The 26,633-nt window shown below is 44.2% G+C and overlaps 1 protein-coding gene across 2 annotated transcripts in view; it reads right to left on the bottom strand.

Moving 5' to 3' along the window:
- Window positions 1–26,633, bottom strand: part of POLE4 (DNA polymerase epsilon 4, accessory subunit) — a 35,580-nt gene that overhangs the window by 3,396 nt on the left and 5,551 nt on the right. Inside the window, exon 2 of one of the 2 annotated variants that reach the window (XM_085846580.1) lies at window positions 14,528–14,612. In XM_085846580.1, coding sequence (XP_085702706.1) covers window positions 14,528–14,612 — 85 coding nt within the window. Of the gene's footprint in view, window positions 1–14,527; window positions 14,613–14,823; window positions 15,085–26,633 lie in introns of those variants that run through there. The other variant, XM_085846579.1, reaches the window with a different exon arrangement.

Genomic DNA, 26,633 nt, shown 5'->3' with positions numbered 1-26,633 from the left:
TCCACTTGCTCCTGTGTTCGCCTGGTTCGTGAACATCACAGTTTGGTGAAGAGGATGGGATTGATGACAATCGAGTCAGTGTTCATGGCAAAGTTCTGGTATTCACTGGCGACGACTTTGAACTGTTTGCGGAGCAATTGGAGTGGTTTGTGATCAGTCTACAAGGTGAAATGATGACCAAGCAGGTATTGATGAAACTTCCGCACTCCCCAGACGAGGCTGAGAGCCTCCCGCTCGATTTGGGCATATTTCTGCTCTGCTGCCGACAGGGTGCGAGATGCAAAACAAACAGGTCACTCAGAACCATCGTCCATCTTGTGTGATAGCACTGCTCCGATGCCGTACGCGGAGCTGTCGCATGCTAAAAAGAGTGGAAGTGTAGGCTCGTAGTGAACGAGAACCGTATCCTCTGTGAGGAGCAGCTTGACACGATCGAAAGCTGCCTGGTGGTTGGATCTCAATGCCCAGCGTTCCTCCTTCCTGAGCAGTCGTGTTAACGGGGTCAACTCAGAGCTCAGATTGCTCACGAATCTCTGGTAGAACTGTGCCATACCAATAAATGAGCGAAGCTGAGTCTTGTCCCGTGGTGGTGGCATGTGCTGGATCGCCTCCACCTTCCGTGGGCCTTTCAACAGCCCCTCCAGTGTGATGACATGCCCAAGGTATTCCAACCGTTGTTTGACGAACGCACACTTGTCGCTGTTCAAGCGGAGCCCACAAGCCTCCAACTTCGTCAGCACTTTGTCAATGTTGTTGAGGTGCTCCTCAGCCGTTTTTCCTGCAATGAGTACGTCATCCAGGTAGGTTTGAGCGGGAAGGCCTACACAAACCTGATCCATCGCTTTCTGCCACACGGCGGGGGCCGAAGCAATCCCAAAACAGAGCCGGGTGTACCGATAGAGTCCTTGACATGTGTTGATCGTCAGGTCACTACTCCCGGGGTCCATTTCCAGATGAACATATGCATCCTGCATATCGAGTTTCGTAAAGAATTTACGCCCTGCCAACCGTGCATATATTATATATTATTTCCGAGTTTGTGGTTTCATGTCGCGCTATCTTCGACTTTGTTCTGTGCTAGAGTAACGTGATATTCGGCTTACATTATCTCAAAGACCATATGAGGTGCATGGTACAAAAAAAAGTAAATAAAATGGTTCTGAAACAGTGAAATCGTATTCCACTTACTGCATTAAAGTAAAATTACTACTGATACTCTGCATCAGTTCCTTTCTCAAACACACCCACCCCAACATGTCGCGCAGAGCGCGGGTTATGCTCGTATCTCATTGATTTATGGAAGCGGGTACTGTTTGATACTAAGATCTGGGTTGACCGTGGTCTTGAAGTCTCCGCATAATCGAACATCACCATTCCGCATCAGCACCGTGACAACTGGAGTGGCCCAGTCCGAGTATGGCGCCGCGTTTCTGTAAACCAAGGCCAGTTCTCTATGCCCTGTGGGACAAGGTGAAAGTTGAATTAGACAGACTTGAGGCCTATGGAGTTATCGAACGGGTGCCATACTCGGACTGGGCCACTCCAGTCATCACGGTGCTGAAGCGGAATGGTGATGTTCGATTATGCGGAGACTTCCAGACCATGGTCAACCCAGGTCTTAGTATCGAACAGTACCCGCTTCAATCAATCGATGAGATATATGCACGGTTGGCAGGGAGTAAATTCTTTATGAAACTCGATCTGCGGGATGCATATTTTCATCTGGAAATGGACCCTGGGAGTAGTGACCTTCTGACGATCAACACACGTCAAGGACTCTATCCGTACACCCAGCTCTGTTTTGGGATTGCTTCGGCCCCCGCCCTGTGGCAGAAAGCGATGGATCAGGTTTGTGTAGGCCTTCCTGCTCAAACCTACCTGGATGACATACTCATTGCAGGAAAAACAGCTGAGGAGCACCTCAACAACATTGACAAAGTGCTGACGAAGTTGGAGGCTTGTGGGCGCCGCTTGAACAGGGACAAGTGTGCGTTCGTCAAACAACGGCTGGAATACCTTGGACACGTCATCAAACCGGAGGGGCTGTTGAAAGGCCCACGGAAGGTGGAGGCGATCCAGCTCATGCCACCACCATGGGACAAGACTCAGCTTCGCTCATTTATTGGTATGGCACAGTACTACCAGAGATTCGTGAGCAATCTGAGCTCTGAGTTGGCCCCGTTAACACGACTGCTCAGGAAGGAGGAACGCTGGGCATTGAGATCCGACCACCAGGCAGCTTTCGATCATGTCAAGCTGCTACTCACAGAGGATACGGTTCTCGTTCACTACGAGCCTACACGTCCGCTCTTTTTAGCATGCGACAGCTCCGCGTATGGCATTGGAGCAGTGCTATCACACAAGATGGACGATGGTTCTGAGCGACCTGTTTGTTTTGCATCTCGCACCCTGTCGGCAGCAGAGCAGAAATATGCCCAAATCGAGCGGGAGGCTCTCAGCCTTGTCTGGGGAGTGTGGAAGTTTCATCAATACCTGCTTGGTCATCATTTCACCTTGCAGACCGTTCACAAACCACTCCAATTCATCCTGGAACCAAAACAGGGTGTCCCAGTGGCGGCGGCGGCACGAATACAACGATGATGTTTGTTCCTTGCTGCCTAAAACTACGATATACCAATCCGGGGCACCAAGAAGCATGCCAACTGCGACGGTCTCTCGCGATTGCCTTGCAAGGGGGACCCATTTTCATCTGAATCATCCGACCATGTTGATGTGTTTACACTGAGCCAAATCCAGTGTGGGCCGGTCATGGCTAAGCAGGTGGCTGTTGAATCAGCCCACGATCCTGTGCTTGCCTGTATCGTACAGGCGATCTCCACTGGAAATTGGAACAACCTGCCTTCAACATCTGAGTATCAATCGTTTGCGTCTAAATCATCAGAGCTGTCTTTAGCTCAAAGTTTCATCATGTGGGGTATGAGAATGGTGATTCCCCCAAAGTTCAGGCAACATTGTCTTGAGGAGCTGCATGCCAGTCACCTCGGCGTCGTTAAAACCAAAACTCTAAACCGTAGTCTCTTGTGGTGGCCGGGTCTGGACAAGGACATTGAGCAGATGATTAGGCATTGCCCTACATGCCAGTCAGATGCCGACACTCCACGGCGGGTGTCGTGTTTATGGCCTATTCCAGACAGGCCATGGCAAAGAATCCATGTAGATTTTGCTGGTCTTTTTAAAGGCAAGATGTTTTTGGTTGTTGTTGATGCGTTCTCAAAGTGGCCGGAGGTTGTGGTCATGCAATCCACGACGGCGGAAAACACGGTTGAAAAGCTACGATCAATTTTTGCAAACAAAAGGTTACCCGAAGTTTTGGTTTCTGATAATGGTCCGCAATTTGTTTCTGGTGTTTTTAATGGCTTCATGGTGCGGAATGGTGTCAAGCACCTAAAGTCAGCACCATACCACCCGGCAACAAATGGCCAGGCTGAATCGTTTGTTAAAACGTTGAAGCGTGCTTTACGGAGAGGGGAGGGGTCATCTATGCAAACGATGGTTGATGTGTTTTTGTTACATTATGGAAATGCTGTTCATCCAACCACTAGTGATACACCTGCTATGCGTTTGTATGGGCGTGCATTGAGGTCTAGACTGGATTTGTTGAGGATTTGGGAGGTCAGTGTCTGGGGCGGTATCACGTCCAATGCTGGTGCGCACCTTTGAAGTAGGGCAGCGTGTAATGGTACGTGATTATTTCCACGATTGGAAGTGGGTGCCGGCAGTGATCTCCGTGGTACTCGGGCCAGCCAACTGCATGGTGAAAACTGATAATGGGAAAGTGTGGAAACGGCACGTCAACCAAATTTATGATCGCTGTTCAGCATCACCATCCGTACCAGGTACCATTGGGTCGGGACAAGTGGGACCACCACCTCTGGTGTCTGTTGAATCGCCAATGCCAGACGTGACGGCACCGACTGGGCTAGCGGGTTCGAGGTGTTTACCTGAATCAGTCCTGCTCAAGGAAAACGAACAAGCTTGTCCACCTGATGCTCTTGATGCTAAAAATGGGACGAGTCCTACTGGTATGTCACCCCTACCGAATCGGGAGGAATCTGTTGCGGTATCTCCTAGCTGCCCCGTTCGTCCGAGTCGGATCAGAAAGCGGCCTCAGTATTTGGAGGATTTTGTATGTTAATCTCTGCCATTTAGAGGGGGAGGAAATGTGCTGTATGTAGAATGGATGGTTGTAGTCACGTGATCGGGGTTTATATTATGTCCCGCCCGCTAGGCGACCTGCCCTGTACATTCGTACCGCACAATAAAGCAGAGTTTCCGCTTGCTCCTGTGTCCGCCTGGTTCGTGAACACCACACTTGGCATGCAGAAGAACTCTTGTATCGGCCTCTTCATGATCAGCATACAAGTCTTCTTCTTCTTCTGAAGAGTCTTTAGTTATGTGATAGCACTCTGTATTGCATGTCACATACATCTCCTTATTGTTTAGTCTCTGCCTGAAAGTTGGTGATGTCCACTCTTTGACAAAATACTGTACCAAACTGGTTTTGTTATCTGCACTACCCAAGAACTATCGCCATTGATGAATTGTCTGACCCCCAGTTATATTTCTGAGCTTGATACTCTCCTCAGCTCCTCTTCTGCACCTTTCAGCATTCTTGATTGATAAGGGTTTGTAAACATCAAACACTACATCAATTCTCTGGCTATTGGAACCATCTTGTAATGCAGATTTATGCACTTGTTCAGCAAGTTGTGCAAAAGTCTTGTGTTCACCTCTGGTCTTCTGTACCAGACTCATGCCGTCTATGATGCATGTTGATGGGCTTTGAATCACATCTGAAGGTGGAACATTCTTTGCCAATGAAGGAGCAAGTGTGCACTTGTTATTTTTTCGTAGAGATCCATCAGCAGTTGCAAGGGACCATGATATTGGGCCTAATGGATGAGATAACACATCTTTTATGTCCAACCTACGGCTTTGAGCTCCAAGTATCATTTGTCCAAATATATTTCTGTCAGCATGTAGGATTATGTCCTTTTCTCTACCTTTAGTGATGACTTTCTTTTTACACATATCTGAAAATGTCTTCAGTTTTAATTTTGTCAATCTGTCATGAAACTTGGTTGTAGGCTGTGCAGACTCTAGTCTGTCCTTGAATATCTGGTATGCTTTCTCTCCCACACTATGTGCATTTAAGAGATCTGTAGCAACCTCAGGAGATGCTAGGTGCCCAGTTGATACACAAATGATATCAACAGCATCACCATTTATAGGATTTACCCACCCATTGTCTAAGGTGTCTATGATTGCTGCAACATCATGGTTGTCCTTCCAAATTCTTGTAGGCTGGAGGTCAACATGAATAAACTTTGAGTCATGATGTTGAACCATATCCCGTACCTGTCGCAGTGCAGTGCTTCTAAACTCAGCTGAAAGCTAATACTTGGTGACTGCTGCTGGTTTGAGGCTGAATCCTTTGGTTCCTCCTGCTATTTGGGTATCACGATTTACCGTTTCCTCAATGGCCTGGTCCACAGGAATTTTACCAAATGGGTTGTTGGAACCAAGTTGAACAGAAAAGTTTCCCTGTTGAAACTCCTGGGATATTCCAGGATGTGAATCCTCCAGTCTTGTCATAGCTGCATCGTAGTATGGCAAATAGCGACCATAATTCAGCTTATCATATGCAAATATCCAGGGTAACATTGCACGTACTGATTGCAGATGCAAGGCCCAATCACCTTCACGAGCTGCCCTGATCAACCCCAGCATAATGTCAATCATGTCTATGTAACTCATCCAAAATGATGCAAGTTTGCCATTAACCCCATCCCTTAGCTGTGCAAGAAACAACTCAAACAGGTGCAGGATCTCACACCAGCTAACATTCTCAATGACTCATGTGATTGATGTCTCAGTCAGGTTTTCATATTGAGAATCCATGAATTCCAGAGCATCATGTATGAGATTACATTTACCAGGGTGATGTTCTTGGAGCCAAATGGGAAATGCTTTCCATGCAAGCTGAAGGAGAGACTCATATACAAGCTTGTGGAATCATACAGCGCGGTTATAAAGACGGCCGTCCATGACTGCAAGAACTGCACCCTCAGTTATGACACCAGACTCCACAGCAAGATCCTTCAGTCCAGCATCTTGGAATAGAAACGCTTTCCAATCGTAGCCATTAAATTGTCGACTGTATGAAAGGCCCCCATACGTAGTACTACATTCTTGAACATCTCTGAATGTTTCCATGTGATTTCCACAGCCTTTGCATAAAGTGCCTGATCAAACACGCATACTATGTATGGAAGCTGTAATGCTTTCATTATTTTGTTTGATTGATTGAGAACCTCATACACTGTGGATATGGAAGTGGCTGGGGCATTTATAGTTGGCACATATCCAACTTCATCAGACGATAACTCAACACTGTTACGATTTACTATGTTAAAACCGGTCCAGCTAGGTACACTTTGTTGTTCTTTCCTGGACACTGCCCATAGCCGATTTTTCTTCTTGGCGTCTTCACTTGCATGTGATGTACACAGATCTACAGCTACTGTTACTGGAGGACCGAGTCTGTTTCCAGAATTGCAACATGGCAAGGGTTCTGGTATGATATCAGTTGAACGTTTTGTGGTTTTCTTCACACTGGTTCTCTGCTGTGGAAGTTGTGTCCCAATGAATTTGGGCTGAACAGCTATCCCATTTACACGATGAGAGGTTCCTCCCCCACTCAGTGTTTCCTATATACGATCAATATTGTCCCATACCAGGGTAGTGAACACATTTGGATGAATTTTGGAAGGTATTGCAATTCCCTGTTCAGAAGTTGACTGTAATTTCTGAATGCAAAGGGCAGTCTCAATTTCCTCAGTCACTGAATACGATACACAATGGCCAAATCTATTCAGAATGTTTACAAGTTCTGCATTCCCCATTAATGATTTCACAACCAGTGGTAGCAAAATATGCTAGGGTGGATGTCTCTTTCCCCTAGTTACAGCATGAATGAGGTCTTGCCCAAAGGACTTGATTTGCCTGTTGGCTGAAACTGTTAGGTTTTCATCGCCACATGTTCCTGCTATCACTGTGCGATAAAAATGAATTACAGATGTAGACAAGAATGCATCTGCATTGTTAAATTCATCGAGCTGTGGGGGCCATATTTCTGTACGATTCTGGGCCAAAATATCAGCATGAAGTATCAAAGCTGCTTTTGTCAATATTGTCCTATTGTCAGATTCATTTGACTTCAGGATGCTTAGTTCTTGCTGTAAATTCAGAATGTCAAGAACTAATTTATCTTGAGAGATACTATCTGGATAAATTACAAGCCGAACTTTCTCATCACTAATAATGTTCACAGAATCCTGAAATTCTTCTCGTAACTTGCGCGTAGGTTCTTCCAAGTTGAATCTGAGACCTGTGTACAACCCAACTCTTTCATGTGGTCCAGTAGCATGGTCCGGAGATCATTAAACATTATAGCACGGGAGTTCACAAATAAATTGCACCGGATAAAATGACATACATACTGGAAGGCTTTGTCCTCAATTTTACAGTACTCATTTTCAGCTGGACTGTCAGTAGATGAACATTTTTTTCACATAATCTTCTTTGGTATATGCTCTGTAACATGACCTGTGAAAATGAGCCTCTGCGGCTACTGCTTCTCTACTAAGTAAGGCAACTACTCTGTCATCTAATTTACTAACAGCGACTTCACGAAGTTTGGCATCTGCTCCAGTAGTTACGCATTTCTGCAAGACTTCACGGGTCTTGGACCCAGATATATACTTGCTCTGTTTCTGACACAGGATACACTTCTGTTCATATACCCTGGAAGTACTGGGTTGTTCTCTAATAGATCTAACAGTTGCAATTTCATGGAGCTTGTCAATGGGCGATTCCTTACGCTCTATAGCCTCCAACTGTTTCTTCATTGTAAAGAGTTTTCGGCATTTTGCATGGTATGTTAATTGTGGAAGTTCATTTCCATTCAATTGTTTAGCAATATCCAGAAGGGGCTGATGATTTAGTATCTTTGCAGCCCGCAGTAATGTTTGCCAGGAGTCATTATCCTTCAGTTGAACGAGAGGTGCTGTAATGTCTTCATTAGGACTGTGCACTATACAAACACAATCCTCATGGTCAACTCGAGGTCGCTTGGCAGGATGGTCAGTGGACATCGCTGTTGGGCCCTGTCTGGTACACCTGAAACAAAGTAGCGTATGGCCATATCCATCACCAAAAAAGTAAAGCAAAGCAAAGAAATCATGCATTTATGTTCCCTAATGACTAGTACATAAATGTAAATGTGATATAAATATATCCTACCAAGGTATTTAATGATATGCATTCATCAGTTGTAACAAATATAAAAATGTGTTATTTTTCAATTATGGGGGTAGGGGTAACTGAATGTTAAATTTTCAAAATTCATACATATTTTTTAGGTAAATAATACTTATCCAGTTATTGGCAGTGATTGGGGATGTTTTGGGCATATAAAGCATTCTCTTAAATACAATAGTCTTTGACATATAGAATAAAGTGTGAGCCACAGAATTCCATATTGAAGAATATTAGGGACTTAAATTCTCATAATATAATTTATTCCTCAATATATACCCACATCATTGACAATCTTTGAATTTACATCATACCAACCAATTACCTGTAACAAAATAAAAATATATTTGATCATTTTTATAAACATTTTGCATGTCCTGAAGCTGAAATTCAATTTTCCTAATTTTTTCCTGATTAAAAACAGAAAATCAAGGGTAACTACTGTTAAGCTACCATATTACGAGGGCTACCCAGGCTTAAATGATGCCCGAGACATGTACCCAACTGAAAAAACATCATAAACAATTGCCACTAATCCGATACCGATTCATGAAAATTAGGGCCTTGGCCCATGGACTAAGAAGCTGGTGCATCCCAAGTTGAAACCCTGGAGGGAAGAGTGAGATTGAAAAGCCGAAGGAAGGGAATTGCACAAACAAATAAAGAATAACGAATAAAAGAGTGGGAGGTGTGCGGTAAGCCAGGATTTGAAAAATTTAACCACGGGAAGGGGGAAGGCGGTTACAGGAAGAATGTGTGTGTCTTGGAAAAGCTGGGAGTGTCAAAGGCCTGGGAAAGGAAACTGAACAATACCCGAAGAGAGGAAGTAGACAGAGAGGCCAATGATGTCTGTGAAGTGACAGCAATAGGCCTGTACTTTGGCCTCATTAGGCTCATTTACACCACGTCTTCGAGGCCACTTTGTAACAAGCAAGGACACGTGAAGTTGTCATAGGTGGGTCGTTGAGTGAGGAGAGTCACATGCTGAAATAGCAAGGCCGATGCAGCCGATTCGCGTTTTGCCATTCAACGTCCTAAAGGTGAGGTTATCATGCTCTGATTTTGGAATGGTGGACATTCCTGAGTCTGTGCAGGCAAATAGTTTGTCTTGGTGCTGGCAAACCAAGCAATTGCAGTTATTAGCTTCGCTCTGATCACAAACCTGTATTGTGATGTCACACGTTAAAAAACAAACAAACAAACAAAAAAAACCGTGTGATTGAATGAAAACAGGGTATGGTGTGGAGGCCAAATGCATTTTCCCAGTCACTGCGGGCCTTGCTTGAAGTGGCCTGTAAGACATGCTGTAAACAAGCCGATTGCGGGAGACTCCAATAACCGTGAGAACTTCAAATTCTACAGAACCCATGAGAGACAGATATGATGCTGAGACACCAGACGAGAGTGGAGAGCAGGAGTCCATTGAGCTTTGGACGAAGGCCTCTTGGGTTTGTTAGTCGTTCAGATTTTTCAAGGAGAAACTTGGTCAACAGTACATGTTCAGTCTGCAGCTGATCTCAGAGGTCAACTTTACTTTTGTTCAGCTCACGAGAGGTCATGGCTGAACGTCAGACATAGAAGTTGAAGGGATTGAAAAATCTTCCAGTGGCCAAATGTGGATTAGATAGGGAGGTTTGTTTGAGGATCCTATCAAAGCAACAGGGTGAGATTTACCAGGTTTGAAGGATATGTTCTATTTATTGTCCAAGCCTTATATAATTAATTCCATATAAGCGGAGAGTGGCACACCTGCTGTCTCTTGTCGGTGGGATGGGGGTACTATACGACATAATGTGAAGTCATCTACAACAAGGAAGAGAGGTTTTTCCAGTGCATTGGAGAGGTTGTTCATGGAAATTAGGAACAAGAATGATCCAAAATAGTAAAAACCCTGCAGCAGCTTTTCAGCGAAACAAAAATACTATTACAGCATTCGCATACCATTACAACAGATAATGCAGCTGCCTCAACGAGGCTTTACACACAGTACCTTCAGAAAGCATTCACACCCCTTGAGTTTTTCACATTTTGTTGTGTTGCAGCCTGAATTTAAAATGGATTAAAGCTAAATTTTGTCACTGATCTACACAAAATATCCCGTTATGTCAAAGTGGAATTTTTTGTAATTTTTTTGCAAATGAATTAAAAATGAAAATCTGAAATGTCTTACATCAATAAATATTCAACCCCTTTGCTGTGACACTTCAAATTGAGCTCAGGTGCATCCAATTTCCTTTGATCATCCTTGAGATGTTTCCACAACTTGATTGGAGTCCACCTGTGGACAATTCAATTGATTGTACATGATTCAGAAACACACCTTTCTATATAAGGTCCCACAGTTGACGGTGCATGTCAGGGCAGAAACTCTACCATGAAGTCCAAGGAACTGTCCGTAGAACTCCGAGATAGAATTATGAGGCAGCATAGATCTGAGGAAGGGAATAAAATAATTTATTGAGTGACGAAAGTTCCCAAGAGCAGAGTGAGCTCCATCATTGGGAAACGGAAAGAATATGGAACTACCAAGACCCTTCCTAGAGCTGGACGTCCGACCAAACTGAGCAACTGGGCAAGAAGGGCCTTTGTCAGGGAGGTGACTAAGAATCCAATGACCACTCTGACATAACTACAGAATTCATTGGCCGAGATGGGAGAACTTGCTGGAAGGACAACAATCTCTGCTGTACTTCACAAATCGAGGCTTTATTGAAGAGCAGCTAGACAGAAACCACTCCTGAGAAAAAGGCACATGACAACATGCCTGGAGTTTGCAAAAAGGCATGGGAAAGGCTCTGAGAGCATTCGAGGCAAAACATTCTGTGGTCTGATGAGACGAACATTGAACTTTTGGACTGAATGCAAAGTGCTACGTCTAGTGGAAATGGAGCATAGCTCATCAAGCATCGAACACTATCCCGACTGAAGCATGGTGGTGGCAGCAACATGCTATAGGGATGCTTTTCAATGACAGGGACTGGGAGACTTGTAAGGATAGAGGGAACAATGAATGGAGCCAAATCCAGGTAAATCCTTGAGGAGAACCTCCTTCAGAGTACAAAAGACCTTTGTCTGAGGTGAAGATTTATGTTCCAACAGGACAATGACCCAGAGCATACAGCCAAAGGAACACTGGAATGGCTTCAGAACAATAATGTGAAAGTCCTCGAGTGTCCCAGCCAAAGACCAGACTTGAGAATCCCATTGAGAATTGGTGGAAAGACTTGAAGATTGCTGTTCACCGACGCTCCCCATCCAACTTCACCGAGCTTGAGCAAATCTGCAATGAAGAATGAGAGAAAATCCCCAAACCCAAATGTATAAAGCTGATAGACATACACAAGAAGACTCGAAGCTGTAATCACTGCCAAAGGCGCTCCTACAAAGTATTGACTTGGGGAGCTGAATACTTATGTAAATGAGATATTTCTATGTTTCATTTTCAATAAATTTGTAAAAATTTCTAAAAACATGTTTTCACTTTGTCATTATGGGGTGGGGTATCTTGTGTAGGTCAGTGACAAAAAAAAGGAAATTCTATTTAATCCATTTGAAATTCGGGCTGTAACACAACAAAATGTGACAAAAAGTCAAGGGGTTTGAATAGTTTCTGAGGGCACTGTACAAAACTAAAACGGCACCCAGTCGAGCACGTACCCCTGCCAGACTGAACAGTTTACGTTTTGTATCCCACTGATAGGCCGGATCTGCATCAGACCTGAAGCAAAATCTAATTGGCCTGTTCCTGTCACCTACCCAACTCATCCACCAAGTTTTGTCCAAATCTGTCCACAGACAAACGAAAAGGGGTGAAAACGTAACCTCCATCCACCTTTGGTGGCAGAGGTAACGATAAATGATAAGGCTGATGACCACAAAATGACACCAGAAGAAAACAATCACATGTGGATCTGGTGCACAGATAAACAAACAAGCAAAAATTGAAGAAAAAAAAAAAACAAAACAAAACGTAGAATTTGCAAATTCACATCATACAATACAAGGTTGATAGGATGAATCAGAAATCTTTTCTTTTTGGCAAGAAATGCAACTTCGGCCCAAGACCTCGAGCATGAATAATTCTTAAACACGAGCTACCGAATGAAGGATTCATGGCCCGTATTTCATGAGCAGAAACTCTCTCTCTCTTCTGATATACTATACTCTTCACAGAGAGTCAGTGCTGCTGAACCACCCAGCATGGATTATGCTGGGTAGTTTGCCATTGCCTTCCCAGCAGTAGTTAGAGCAGGAATTTGTTCAGGGTGCTCATCTACTCGTAGCTTGCTCTTCACGAGGGACACCATGGGATCTTTAACATCTACCGACTAATGCCAGCAGACGGAATACCCAGTTTAGCATCCATCAGGGGAATAGCACACATTGATGAATCACCCTGCCTGTGAAACACCAGGATGACAGTTTTTAGCTGAGTGAGGATTTAAACCTAGGCTAGACAGCTTAGAGGCAAGTGTGTGTACCTCTCGGCCATCCTGCCAGCCCATTAACTAATTCTCGTGTCCAGATCCGGATTCGGATCTTCACCAAAATCGAATCAATTCGTCCTTGTCACAAACCCAACTTGTCCACAAAATTTAATCTGGATCCGTCCACAACTTTTTGAGATATCCTGCACACAAAAACAAACAAACAAACAAACAGACAGAAAAGGGGTGAAAACATAACCTCCCTCACCTTCGGTGGCGGAGGAAAAATGAAGTGCTCGATAACAAAACAAATACGGTATTGCATCAACACGTTACTTTTGAGGTAATGTCGAAGCAGGATCTGAACAACATGGATCATGGCTGATTGTAACACCAGGGACTTCAAGAGAGTGTCAAACTGTAATCGCAGAACACAACCAAATAATCATCCAGATCTTTGTGCAAAGTAAACATGTTCGCCACATTCCAAGTCACGGAGCAGCTTGTTATATCACCTCGGCCCGTAGTTAGGCTGGTAGATGAATGACCGACCTTGAGGTTAAAACTTATACAACTGCAAAGCAAATTGTTTCTACGGAAGCACAATTGCTGGTGGAGTATCATTTTGAAGTTCCCAAATGTTGATGGACATCTATGCGGGAAAATCTCTCTATCGTACGTACTGCTCCTTCCTGGCACGGCCTTTCGTCATTTTGATGCTTATGGGTACGATCCCTGGACTGGCTTGGTAGCAGGACGTTTACTGTTGGCCACGTTGCTCGAGCTCAATTTCAGCAACTCACCAGGTGTACATTTCCCATGAAAGAACACCATCAAATTGTGGTGCATGCCTTGGATTCAATTTGTAGAATTTATCCCCATCCTTATTCAACAACCATGCAAATTTTATGCTGCTGCTCTGAGACACTTGCAACAATGATGGCCATCTTGGTCCTAAGCGCAGGGACCGCAGAGATGTGCCAGGTTGGGAGACTTCAAATAAAAATGCAATGCTCAGTTAAACCGCCTTCTTATGAGGAATGCAAGTGTGTTGAGGGAGATCGGCCTTGCAGCCTCTTTGTGCATTGGGGTGCAATGGACAATTTTCGACCGAAATGGAGAGATTCGTGGAGAGAAACAATCTGGTGAAGCGAGTGAATGGAAGTCAATGCTATATAGGTCAATTCTATGAGCCTCGAATAGTAAAGGAGACTATGAGCCCAACGAGACAGTTCAAACATCCTGATGACAAGTGAGGAGTGGGTGCAAGATCCAGCTAACAGTGGAAGGGATGGATGAAGGGGAGAAGGGATGGATGAAGGGAAGAAGGGATGGATGAAGGGAAGGCAGGAAGCAGTAATGTACTTTATAAACTTGAATGCAGAGTTTAAACTAATTGTTTGCAACATCTGCTAATGACAATAACAAAGCTGGTGAGATATTACAAGGACACACCCCCACACAAAAAATTTGAGGTTGTGTGATAAAAGCAGGATGGGAGGGCTGAGTTTTGAAGCACGCCGATGCTCGGGTCCAGAAATAAACTTGTTACAAACATCTCAAGATTGTATGAAGAATGAAATCAGGTAAAGGCTGGACGGCTGGAAGCATTACTCGAGAGAGGGGCAAGGAGAAAGGAATGTGACCAATTTGTGAGGATGTTTACATTTAAGGAAGAAATTATATCGACCAATTAGCGGTTCAAAGAACAAGCAAAGAGGCGGTGAGAACCACAAGGTGGGAAGGCATCCTTTACATACCGAGATCTTTGCGCTGTAAAGTTTTTCGTTTTCCCTTCTGTGCAAAGACATATGCATTGTGTGCCATTAACTCCACAAACATTTCCTGAAGGAGTGAAAAAACAAGGGAGGGAGGAAGCAACAACAACAAGGATCAAACAAGGTGCAAGGACCCATTGCTGTGATTTAGTATCATATTTTTGCCATCCTATTAACCAATAAAGGTTACAGATATAACAGTTGCCGATAACTTCTTCCTCTGGTAGTGATGACCTGGAAAGAAATATATTGGTACACCATTCCAATTTGATCACAAAGCGTGAATCATTATTTCATATTAGGATCCGTTTAGCACCTGTTAAGCCTGGTGTTGGCTTAGTGGTTAGGGCGGCGGCTTGGGATCCTAGGGCCCTGAGTTCAAGCCCCGTTGGCCGCTGAATTAAAAATACACCAGGAGGTTGACTCAGCCTGTCATCCTTCCGAGGTCGGCAAAAATGAGCACCAGTGTACTGGTAAGGGGGACACTGCATCAGCGGCGTAGCCACGTCCCAACCAATGATGCAACCAGCAGCCACAGGCTGCACTCGATAGAGAGAGGGAGCACCTGTTATATCGATCATGAGAATGCGACGCAATCCTCGGAGAGCAATTAAACAGCACAACAAGCAAATGGAAATCATCAGAAATGAGTAAGCGGAAACAATTAACATGGATAAGCTATCACGTGTTCAAGTCTAGAAGATGGGACAGCAGCAATAAGTCATCTTGTGAGACTCCTTCAGGAGTTAGTGTGCCTGCAACACAAGTCAATTATTTGGTAGGAGAATCTAACGCATCATTAAACACTTTATCCTAATAAGATGATGTTCATTCGAAGCTCAAGGCTCAGAAACATCGAGTGCTGAGGAACAAGCTCCCTTATTCAATTCAACCGTCTGATAGGAAGAACCGAAGAGTGAAGACCATGTTGCATAAAAGACCAATCTTTGAACGACGAAGCCAAATAAAAGTAATACAGGTGTGTGTTGGTGTATACACCGTCATGAGAAGACATGCTGCATCTACTCAATCCATCAATGCATTCTCTTCCTCTCTTTCTGTGTCTGTGTAGTCCAAATTGAAGGAATTCTGCAGATGTGTGTCTGTCCACCCAACCCCCCCCCCAACCCCCCAACCCCCCAACAATTTATTCCTTCCATGAGTATCTGTTTTACTCTCAATCATACTCTCAACCTGTCTTATTATCAGGTCAGATCAGATGTGTGACTTGCTACAGGAACCATGTAAAACTGAACTAACCTGTTTCATGGTCGGGTTGTCGGAGACGAAACCGTCTCCCCCACCAGGTTTTCTGGTGAGGAGGGTGTTTGGATATGGACACCCAGCAGGATTAAAAACAAAACCTGTCAAAGGGCGGAGGAGCTCTTTGTGAGCCAACGACCATCCATATCTAGGAGCGTTGGGTTACTTTTTTTTCCGGAGGTTGGTGGCAGGATTTGCACTCCAGCCACTGTAAAAACCTTCACTCCGCAAAACAAAAGAAAACCAAAAGGAAGTATAAAACCCACTCTGTGGAAGTACCTTCTGTGCAGCTGCCCTCCGCCACTAGATCACTACATTACGGGATTGGAGCAAATCCCTTGGGACCCCCACTCTTTGATGGGAGGAGAAAAACCACGGGGGTAACCTTCCTGGGTTAGATTGCAGTAGTGTGTGTCGGGGTGGTGATGAGGTGTCGTCCACCAGACGGCGGTCTCCTTAGGTTAACCTCAGGCGGTCCCTTCGGGTGGGTGCCTAGAATGTCCTATCCCACAGAGAGGATGATCACCTGTCTCTGTTATCAACTGAGCTCAAGCGTTTGAACATCGGTAATGCAGCACTCTCTGTGGCTCAGACAGGATTGTGATGAGATCATGGCGGGTGGTTACACCTACTATTGGTCTGGTCGCTCTGACGGTTACCATGCCCAAGGAGTTGCTGAAGCTGTGTCCAATAAGCTGATTCCAATGGTAATTTAAGTAACACCGGTCAACGAGCGTGTTAAGAAAAGGATTCGTCACTCCTGAAGTGTCGATCTCTGGTCTCTAAATATGCTCTGACTGAGGTGAGTGATCTCACCGTGAATTATACATTCGATGCCACGTTCAAGTCTGTGGTTGATCAGTTGCCCAGGTGAGATACTCTTCTAGTCTTGGGGGATTTCAATACATCGACTGGAACTGATAGGGATGGTTATGAGACATGTGTTGGTCCCCATGGGTCTTGAACTGTGAACCAGAATAGCACTAAGTTCCTTGACTTTGCAAGAAGTCACGGACTTAGGGTGGCTGGTTCATGGTTTCAGCGCCCACAAGCTAATCGCTGGACTTGGTATTCCAATTCATCGCTGGAGGATGATCCAGAAACGCAGTCTACCAGAGTGCTCAGTTCCTCAACATTGACCACAGGCTTGTTGTAGCAACTCTGAAGTTACAGCTTAAATCCAGGAGAATGGTACCATCCCAGGCTAGGCTGGATGTTGGCAAGCTCAAGGATGAGAGGGCAGTTGAGGAGTTTGCGAACAGGCTGAGTGGGGATTTGGGGGGTCTGAATGCTTTGGGAGATCCTCAAGAGTTGTGGAGTGCCTTCAAGACCACCGGCCTTGATGTTGCCAGTGGATTTCTTGGAAGTCACCGTAAGGCGAAGAAGAATTTGTCTCTCAAAGGACACTAGATACCATTGACCAGAATCGCAGAGCCAGGCTGAATGGCAGAGCTGAGCTGTTCATGGAGTTGAGGCATAAAACTGTATGTGCGCTGAGGGTGGACAAGGAGGCCTGTGTGTGAGGAATCTGTGAGGGGGTAGAGCATCACCTGTGGTCAAGTGATTCTCATCCTGTGTACAGGGGAATTTGCGCATTGAGGTCCTCCAAGCCCCTTCCTTGGTGTACTGCAGTGAGAGTGGAGTGTGGAGGGCTCTTGACAGAGGAGTCCAAAGTGAAGGTAACTTTGAGGAGCTGTATCAGGCTGATCCAGCAGCTGTTGAGTTGGATGTCAGGGGTGTTACTATCACTATTGCTGACCCTCCAATCAACTGCCAGCGACCTTCACTTGTGGAAACATAGGCTGCGGTGAACCGGTTGAAATGGGGTAAAGCTCCAGGGATCTGTGGCATCCATGCTGAAATTCTCAAGGCTGGTGGAAATGCTGTACTCAATTCGTTGCATGCAGTTCTGTGCTCTGCCTGGAACACAGGCGTCATCCCAACTGACGGGAAGAGAGGTCTTGTTGTCCCTCTCTGGAAAGGGAAGGGTGATCGCCAGGACTGCAACAACTACCGAGGGGTGACGCTGCTCTCAATGCCAGGCAAGGTCTTTGTTCGGATCATTCTTGATAGAGTTTGCCACCATCTGCTTGAGCACCAGCGCCCAGAGCAGTCAGGCTTTACACGAAAGAGGTCAACCATTGACCGTATCCTTGCCCTTCAGGTCCTCACTGAATGCAGACGAGCGTTTCGGCAGGGGCTGCTTATAGCCAATGTTGGTCTCTGCAAAGCATTTGATTCAGTGAATCGGGATGCCCTCTGGAGGATTCTTAGTCTTGGTGGGGTGCTACCAAAACTGATCAATCTGATGTCTGAACTATACTCTGGTACTGAGAGTGCTGTGAGATGTGGTGATACCATCTCCGACTTATTTCCGGTTGTTACTGGAGTTCGTCAGGGGTGTGTACTGGCCCCCACACTTTTCAGCACTTGTATTGTCTGGATTCTGGGGAGGATGTCGGAGAGATCAAGCTGCGGTGTGTCGTTTGAGAATGACAAGATCTCTGACCTTGATTTCACAGATGATGCAGTCATCTTTGTGGAGACACTGGAGATCCTTTTGGGGGCCCTCAAGGTGCTGAATGAAGAGTTGGAGCCACTGGGATTATGGGTTCTCTGGGTCAAAACTAAGATCCAGGCTTTCAATGACATTTTAGACATGGCTATCCTGTCTGTACCTGTTTGTGTTGAGGATGTTGAGGTCATGGAGAGATTCACTTACCTTGGCAGTGATATTGATGTCTCTGTACGGGCTGTGAGCCAGAGTTCAATGGACGTCTGGGTCGGGCCTGGTGAGTCATGGATTCACTGGATCATGGGGTGTGGCACTGTCGGTACCTGTACAGTAGGACAAAAGTGCGAGTCTTCAGGTCCTTGGTGCTTCCAGTCTTGCTCTATGGATACGAGACTTGGACTCTGACCAAGGATCTGAGACGGAGACTTAATTCCTTTGGTACCAGGTCTCTTCGGAGAATCCTCGACGATCGCTGGTCGGACTTTGTGTCCAATGAGAGGTTGCTGAGAGAGACTCAAATGAGATTTGTTACCTGCATAGTCCATGAGCGTCAGCTGCGGCAGTATGGACATGTGGCTCATTTTCCTGACGCTTATCCTGTTTACCAGATTCTCTTAGCGAGGGAGCCTCATGAGTGGAGGAGGCCAAGGGGCCGACCACGTGTCTCGTGGTTGCAGCAGGTTGATCAGCATCTGAAGGATATGGGGATGGGCCAGGCATCTGTCTGGGGGATGGCCTGATGTTGGCCCCTGGAGTATTGGCGGAAAGTAGACGCAGCGACGTGATGCTCCGTCGCATGCTCCCATATCTGGCCTGACCTGTTTTTCTTGTTTATAGTTGCTTCTCCTACACCTGCTCTTTCATGAGCCTAAATTTTGTTTGAAAAAACAAGCTCGCTGTCCTGTCTGCAATGTGGAAGTTATGACAATATGGTGTCGTCTAAAAGTAAGTGTATCGGTGGTCAAAATAAGCTCGAGCGCCTCACATCGCCACCACAACCCCTCCAACATGCACACATCACAATTCAGCAACAATAATTAACCCACGTGTAAAGTGTAAAGCATAAAACTGGTTGAAGCAATTGAAACACTCTATGCAACCGGTCCAGTTGGTATCAGCCCATGTGTCTTAAAAACCTGCTCCTCTGCTCTTGCTCACCCTCTCTCTGTTCTATTCACCCTCACATTTGCTCAAGGTCATCTGTCATCTGCTTGGAAATCAGCAAATATTACTGCCCTGCACAAAAAAGGTGCAAAAACAGATCCCTGCAACTACAGACCAATCAGCCTTCTCCCAATCATCAGCAAGGTTATGGAATCCATCATCGCTTCAGACATTAAATCCTTCCTCTTCTGCAATGGCTTAATTTCCGATCATCAATTTGGTTTCAGACAAGGTCACTCAACCCTAGATATGCTGCTTCTGTTATCCCAACAATGGATGGAGGTACTCAATGCCAGACATGAAATCAGAGCCATATCCTGAGACATATCGTGGGCTTTTGACAGTCTGGCAACCTGCCCTGCTCACCAAACTCTCTTCCTCTGGTATCCAAGGCCATCTCCACTCATGGCTCGCAGACTTCCTCTCCTGTCGCAGCCAACGAGTGACCCTAAATGGAGTTCTTTCATCCCCTCTTCCTGTCCAGGCTGGAGTTCCTCAAGGCAGCGTTCTGGGCCCTGTTCTTTTTCTGGTTTGCATCAATGATCTCTCCGACTCTCTGGAAAATCCTCTTTATCTCTTTACTCTTGACCCCACCCTCTGCCGTACCATCTGTCATCCCTCAGACTGGCAAGCAGCAGCATCTTCGCTCTCTGCAAATCTGGGTAAAATCATAAACTGGACCAACATGTGGAACATGTCTTTCAATCCTGACAAATCTCACACTCTCTCACAATGTCTCTCCGAAAGGACCGTTTGGAACCCCCCCCCCCCACCCATCTACTTTCTCAGCAATCCTCTGGAAGAAGTCCTTTCTTTCAAGCTTCTGGGTCTCACTATCTGCCATGATCTTTCCTGGGAAAGCCACATTTCCAACCTGGCCTCTAAAGCCAGTCGCCAACTGGGAATCATCCGTCATGCAAAGTCCTTCCTCGGCTCACCTGAACTTCTGACCACATACAAAGCTTTCGTCCGCAGCCTGATGGAGTACTGCTCTCCCCTCGAGGCTGGTGCTCCTGCCTCTCACCTTCACGCAGTGGAAACCAAGCCATTTCGGATCATTGGCATCTCCCACGATGAGGTTGAGTCTTTGGGCCTCTCACTCTCACCCCAGGCAGGTCGGTGGTCAGTGTCTTCTACCATCTCCTCTTTGGTCTCACCCCCCATGCTCTGTCTGCGATTTGTCCCCACCATATTTCCACAGGGCACTCAAGGTCCGCCAACAACCCCCTTCTGGTAGAACTACCAAAATGACGAATCATTGCTCACCTTCACTCTTTCATTCCTCTTTTTTTCCAGCCTTTGGAATAAACTCCCTCACTCTGTTCAATCCCATTCTTCCCTCCAGGTCTTCAAAACAGTTGCTCACCACCACCTCTTATTGGCCCCCATCGAAAACCACGATCTTTTCTACCCCCGTTAATCCACCCCAAACCTACCTCCTTCAAATTCCCTGCTTTCTTTCCTGAAATTCCCAGTAATGTCCATCTTGTGTACCCCATGTTCCCCACCTCATCCCTCTCCCTTCCACAGATCTCCTAATGTCTCTGTTCCCCACTGTTTTGTCTTTCCCACACCCCTCTTGTCTCATGCCCCCCTTGCTGTGCGTTGTGTGTTAGCTCTCATACGAGCCTTGACAATGTATACAAAACCCCCAAAAAATCTGTCTGTCTATAGATGTCAGTCCATGATTGAAGAACAACTTCATTTTAATTGAATTATACATTTTGAAAATGAATCAGAACATGAACCTGCAGTTTAGGACTTTGGCAAATTGTACGGCATCTTGGCCCGAGAGCACGTGCACACAGAGGGAGTATGGCAATTGTTTTGCTCTATCTGCATGTCTGCCAGTCAAACAAAATTGAAAATCATTTAAAGTGTTAAATAAGGTGGTGTAAAAGATGTTGCAGCAACGGTGGTAAACTTCCCCCCAAAAAGTTGTTTTTTTTCTACAGCCTTTAAAATTTTCTTTTATTTCATTTGAATTATATGCTTGAACACTGCAGAACACAAATCGCTTTACCTTCCTTGTGGGACAGTGGGAACGCTGCAGAACAGTGGGACCTACCTTGCACCCCCCCTGCGACAATTTTTCACTGATACCACAGTGTTCATATATATCCCAAGTATCAGAAAAAAGATGTTCCCAGAAAAATAACTCATTACCTTTGTAAACTTTGTTGCGAAGGTTACGTTTTGATCGCTGTGTAATTATTTATGTATTTATTTGTGAATATGTGTGTTTGTTTGTTTGTTTGTTATTCACATAACTCCAAAAGTATTGAACTGAATCACAGCAAATTTGGTGGGATGATTGATTATTATCCGAGAACCATTTGATTAGATTTTGGGAGCGATCGGGTCAAAGGTCAAGGTCAAGGTCATGAAAAGGTCAAAATCGTCTTTTTACCATAGCGCGGTCAATTTGTATCCAATTTGCATGCAACTAATGCCAAAATGTTCAGAATTCAATGCCCCATCTTGTGATATGTGACATGACACTATGACGTAATAACCCTTATTAGCGGTTGGGAGTCAAAGGTCGGGGGGGGGGGTCACGACATTGCAAAATGTGCGGTTTTAGTCATAACACAGTCAATTCTTATCCGATTTGCATGAAACCAACACCAAAATGTTGACTGTTCTGTTCCCCACACTCTAATACCAATTACAAAATTAAGAGTACAAAGGTCAAGGTCGAGGTCATGAAAAGGTCAAAATCGTCATTTTTGTACAATGAATGTTTGTTTGTTCACAATAAATAACTTATTTAGAAAAACAGAAACTCGTGTGTGCTAAATGCCCCTAAAATGCCAGAAAATAATATCTTATAATGTGACCAGTTGTCATCAGATTGACTTGACATCGACACCCAAAAAGGTCAGGGAGTTTATACAGAAATTGTACAATGTACGTGAATCAGTGTCAAACAGCAGGAAATTAAATGTTTTTAAGCCATCATAACACATACGAGATGGCAGATGTGGTATGGGATTAAATACCCTCACAATCAACGGTTTCTGGGGGGGGGGGATGTAGCGTTGGTGAAGGTATGCGCTCTACTGAGTGCCCGTTCTAGTTTGCACTATGCTTTATAAGCTGTTTCCATGTCAACCAATCAAAAATAGACGAATCTCACAAAGATCAGCAAAATGTTAATATCTCTGTCAAATATAAACATAAAATCACAAAATTGGTGTCAAATTAAAGCTTATACATTTACGTATTAAAATATATTTTGTTTATGCTAATTAGCTTATTTGCATATTAATTAAATTTGACTTAAAGACAATAATTCCCACAAAAATGCAAGAATTTCCATTTTCTTTCCTTGTAATTACCGCACATGTCAGTTTTTTTGTCAAAAAGCATTACTTAAGTGTTGCCAAATACAAGGCAGGTTGGCAAAAAATATATTAAAATTTTTGAATTTTTTAAAGTAGGCCAATTAGCATAAAATACAAAGCACAATGAATCGTTAGAAAATCATGCGAAATCAGATTAATCAATAGAATTAATAACCTGGGCCTGATATAATACATAACTGCGACTTATGATGTCTGTTGGTGTTTAAGGGAAACATAACTATTTTCTGTTTGAGTAAAAGTTGTGGAAATAATTTTAAATGCATTGATATGCTAATTAGGATCCGCCATTATGGAAATTCTCATTTTCGTAAATATCTCAACTTCTGGTGCATGGAAATTTGTAAATGAGGAATCTACACATTTGTTTGGAGCGTCAAGGAGTAAAGTGAACATATTTCCTTTGTTGTCAGAGATGTAGAATAATGTTTGGATAGCTTAATTACATGCAAAAATGGAAACAGCTTAATAAAGCATAGTGCAAATGAGTTAGTTTTCTGGGTACATCTTTTTTCTAATACTTGGGATATATATGAGCACTGGTATCAGTGAAAAATTGTCGTGGGGGGGGGGGGTGCAACATAGGTCCCACTGTCCCCCGGCCTACTTTGTTGGCACTTTCAAATACCTGCAGTTTAACAGTACTTGGACAAAATATTACGTCATTTTCTGCCATCTCGACCAATCAAATTTTTCGCTTGCACTTCAGAAAACAGAGGGAAATATCGAGATACAGACAAAATCAGGGCTCGAAGGAAATGTAGATCGTGCTTGGAAATGCAAATCAAGAGCTCAAAAGACCCTTCCCATGTCCGTTTTTTCAAGAATGTGTGGAGTAAGTATTTATGAAGGAGGTGAGACAGGGCTGTTACAGAAGATCCAGGTTGGAGTGGAGGAAGTAAAGGAACAGCTCAATAATCTAAAAGTAGATAAGACTCCGGATCCAGATAATATGCAACCGAGAGTATTGATGGAAGTGGCTGAGCAGGTAAGCAAGATATTAACGGATATTTTCAATAGCTCACTGGAGTCAGAACAGGTACCGGAGGATTGGAGAGTAGCAAATGTAATTATATAATTTAAGAAAGGATCCAGAGAAGAATTGGGAAACTATAGACCTGTTCGTTTGACTTAAGTTGTGGGGAAGGTGTTGGAGACAATAATTAGGGAACAAATGAGGAACCATTTAAATAAATACAAACTAATTAAAAATAGTCAGCATGGGTTTACCATAGACAGTTCCTGTTTAACAAATCTTTTAGAGTTCTATGAAGCAGTGTCAGATTGGGTGGATGAGGGAAAGGCAGTGGACATTGGATATATAGACTTTCAGAAGGTATTTGATAAGGTACCACATAGGAGGTTGTTAGCCAAAGTGAGGGCTTGTGGAGTGACTGGTCAGGTAACCAATTGGATTGCAAACTGGCTTAGTGGTCAGAAGCAAAGAGTGGCTGTGAGTGGAAAGATGTCTTGCTGGGAGGATGCAAGTTGCAGGGTACCTCAGGGATCAGTACTCAGACCATTACTATTCATTATTTACATCAATTATTTGGATAGCGGGGTGAAGAGTAAGCTTTCCAAACTTGCAGATGACACAAAGATTGGAGGTAAGGTGGATAGCAGAGGGGGCAGTGATCAGATTCAGGAAAGTATTGATACTTGTATAGATTGGGCAAAAGATTGGCAGATGGAATTTAACCTGAGCAAGTGTAAGGTGTTGGGGATGGGAAAGAACAATGAAAATAGAGATTACAGGATGCAAGGGGTAATTTTGGAGCGTGTCACACAGGAGAAGGATCTGGGGGTGGTAATAGATATGGGAGGTAAGCAGGCAGCACAATGCCAGGTAGCTATAGGTAGAGCAAATCGGGTTTTAGGTTGAATTTGGAGGGGGATCACTTATAAATCAAAAGAGGTGGTGTTAACTTTGTACAGGAATTTAGTTAAGGCCACATCTTGAACATTGTGTGCAGTTTAGGTCACCACAATTCCAGAAGGATATAGATGCCATAGAGAGGGTTCAGCGCAGGGCTACTAGATTGATTCTGGGCTGAGCTTGACTCAGCTATGAAGAGCGGCTGAAGGAGACGGGGCTTTATTCACGAGAAAGAAGGCGGTTATGAGGAGATATGATAGAGATATTTTTGATAATGGAAGGTGTAGATAAAATCAGTGCAGATTAATTATTCAACAGAGTAGACAGTGATAGGACCAGGGGCCATAGCCTGAGAGTAAAGAAGAGGAGAGTTAAGACGGTAGCAAGGCAGGGGACTTTTACTCAGAGAGTAGTTAATGCATGGAATGGTCTCCCTGGAAAGGTAGTGGCAGCAGGAAAAGTAGATACCATAAGTTTAAATTACAAGTCTGGAGACGGCAATGGTTCACGAGCGGTATTTGACGATGTAGATCGTTTCATAAGTCAAGGATGAGACAATGTGATAATTTTTGACCAAGTTATAAAAATGATCAACATGATGTGGTACGAGTGACAGGTTATTAGCTGCAAAATGTCGAAAACCCGGTTTCGTTCAACAACTTTCAAAATTTGACCTTTGCATAACCTTTAAAGGTCACAAAACAATGTTGTGGACATTAAAATAAGGAAACAGGATACGTGCTATAGCTTATTGGAGTTAGTTCGTCGAAGAAGGTCGAAAACCCGGTTTGATTCCCACAACTTTGAAAATTTGACCTTTGTGGCCTTTAAAGGTCAAATGTCAAGGATTATGACCTTTGGTGCAAAACTTCCTCTGGAACATTTCAGGAACAATATAACGTCATGTTGGCTATATGGCATTTCGCACTCCTCGGATTATCCATACTTTGATGAAATCAGCGTAAAAACAAACTTGAAGGGGGCACCACGGGCAAGGTGTTCGAGATAGAGCAAAATGGTTTCAAGACTTTAGGTGGGGAATGACCTCAAGATTATGCAAAAAGAATATCGTCATTCTAGCTCTCAAAGTTTGGGCGGTCGTATGATTTTTATGTCAAAATTCGCAATTTTCTAAGTTGGTGACCTTGTGGCGTTGACCTTGGGACGAAAATGAAAAATCGATCTCCGTGGGGCTATGCGGGTGCCATTGGGCTAACCAAATACTGAAACCCCTGCCAGATTCGATAAACCCCCTCGGAGAAGATGGATTATTATGTTAAAATTCGCAATTTTCTAAGTTCGTGACCTTGACCTTGGGACGAAAATGAAAAATCAAGCTCCGTGGGGCTATGCAGGTGCAATTGGGCTAACCAAATACCGAAACCCGTCAGATTCGACAAACTCCCTCGGAGAAGATGTAAATTGAAATCGGCTACCCCCTAAAAACACGTTTTTTTGGGCGTGGCTCCGCCCATAATGGGCGCACCACGCCCATTCTCAGGAAAACACAACTAGATCATGATATTAGTCCGGGAGCCAACCTGTGTACGAGGCTGTTTTAGGGTTGGACCTTACAGCCTCTGCTATAAAATTTTACACTCCCAGGATGTTTAGATATATGTTTGCAGTTCATGAAAACCAATGTTGGCAATTCATAAGCTCTTGCGAAAAATTTTGGCGGACGTTTTTGTTTGAGGAAGATTTGAAAAATTTGATAAAACAGCAATTGTCAATAAAATTTCTAAAAAAATTAAAAAATCACATTCATGAAAAATAAATGTGAACTAAATGTAAGAATTCAATCAGTGCATTGTAAAATGACTAAAAAAAATTGCCTTTGTGGAAGTAAACCTCGTAAAAGTACATAATTTTGTGAAAAATGCCTTAAAAATAACGTTTTTTGAA

The sequence above is a fragment of the Eptatretus burgeri genome, chromosome 11, assembly GCF_056783735.1.
Source record: "Eptatretus burgeri isolate ZD-2024b chromosome 11, Ebu_testis_v1, whole genome shotgun sequence".
Lineage (NCBI taxonomy): Eukaryota > Metazoa > Chordata > Myxini > Myxiniformes > Myxinidae > Eptatretus > Eptatretus burgeri.
Note: the sequence above shows the minus strand (reverse complement) of the source record. Positions and strands in the feature narration are given on the sequence as shown.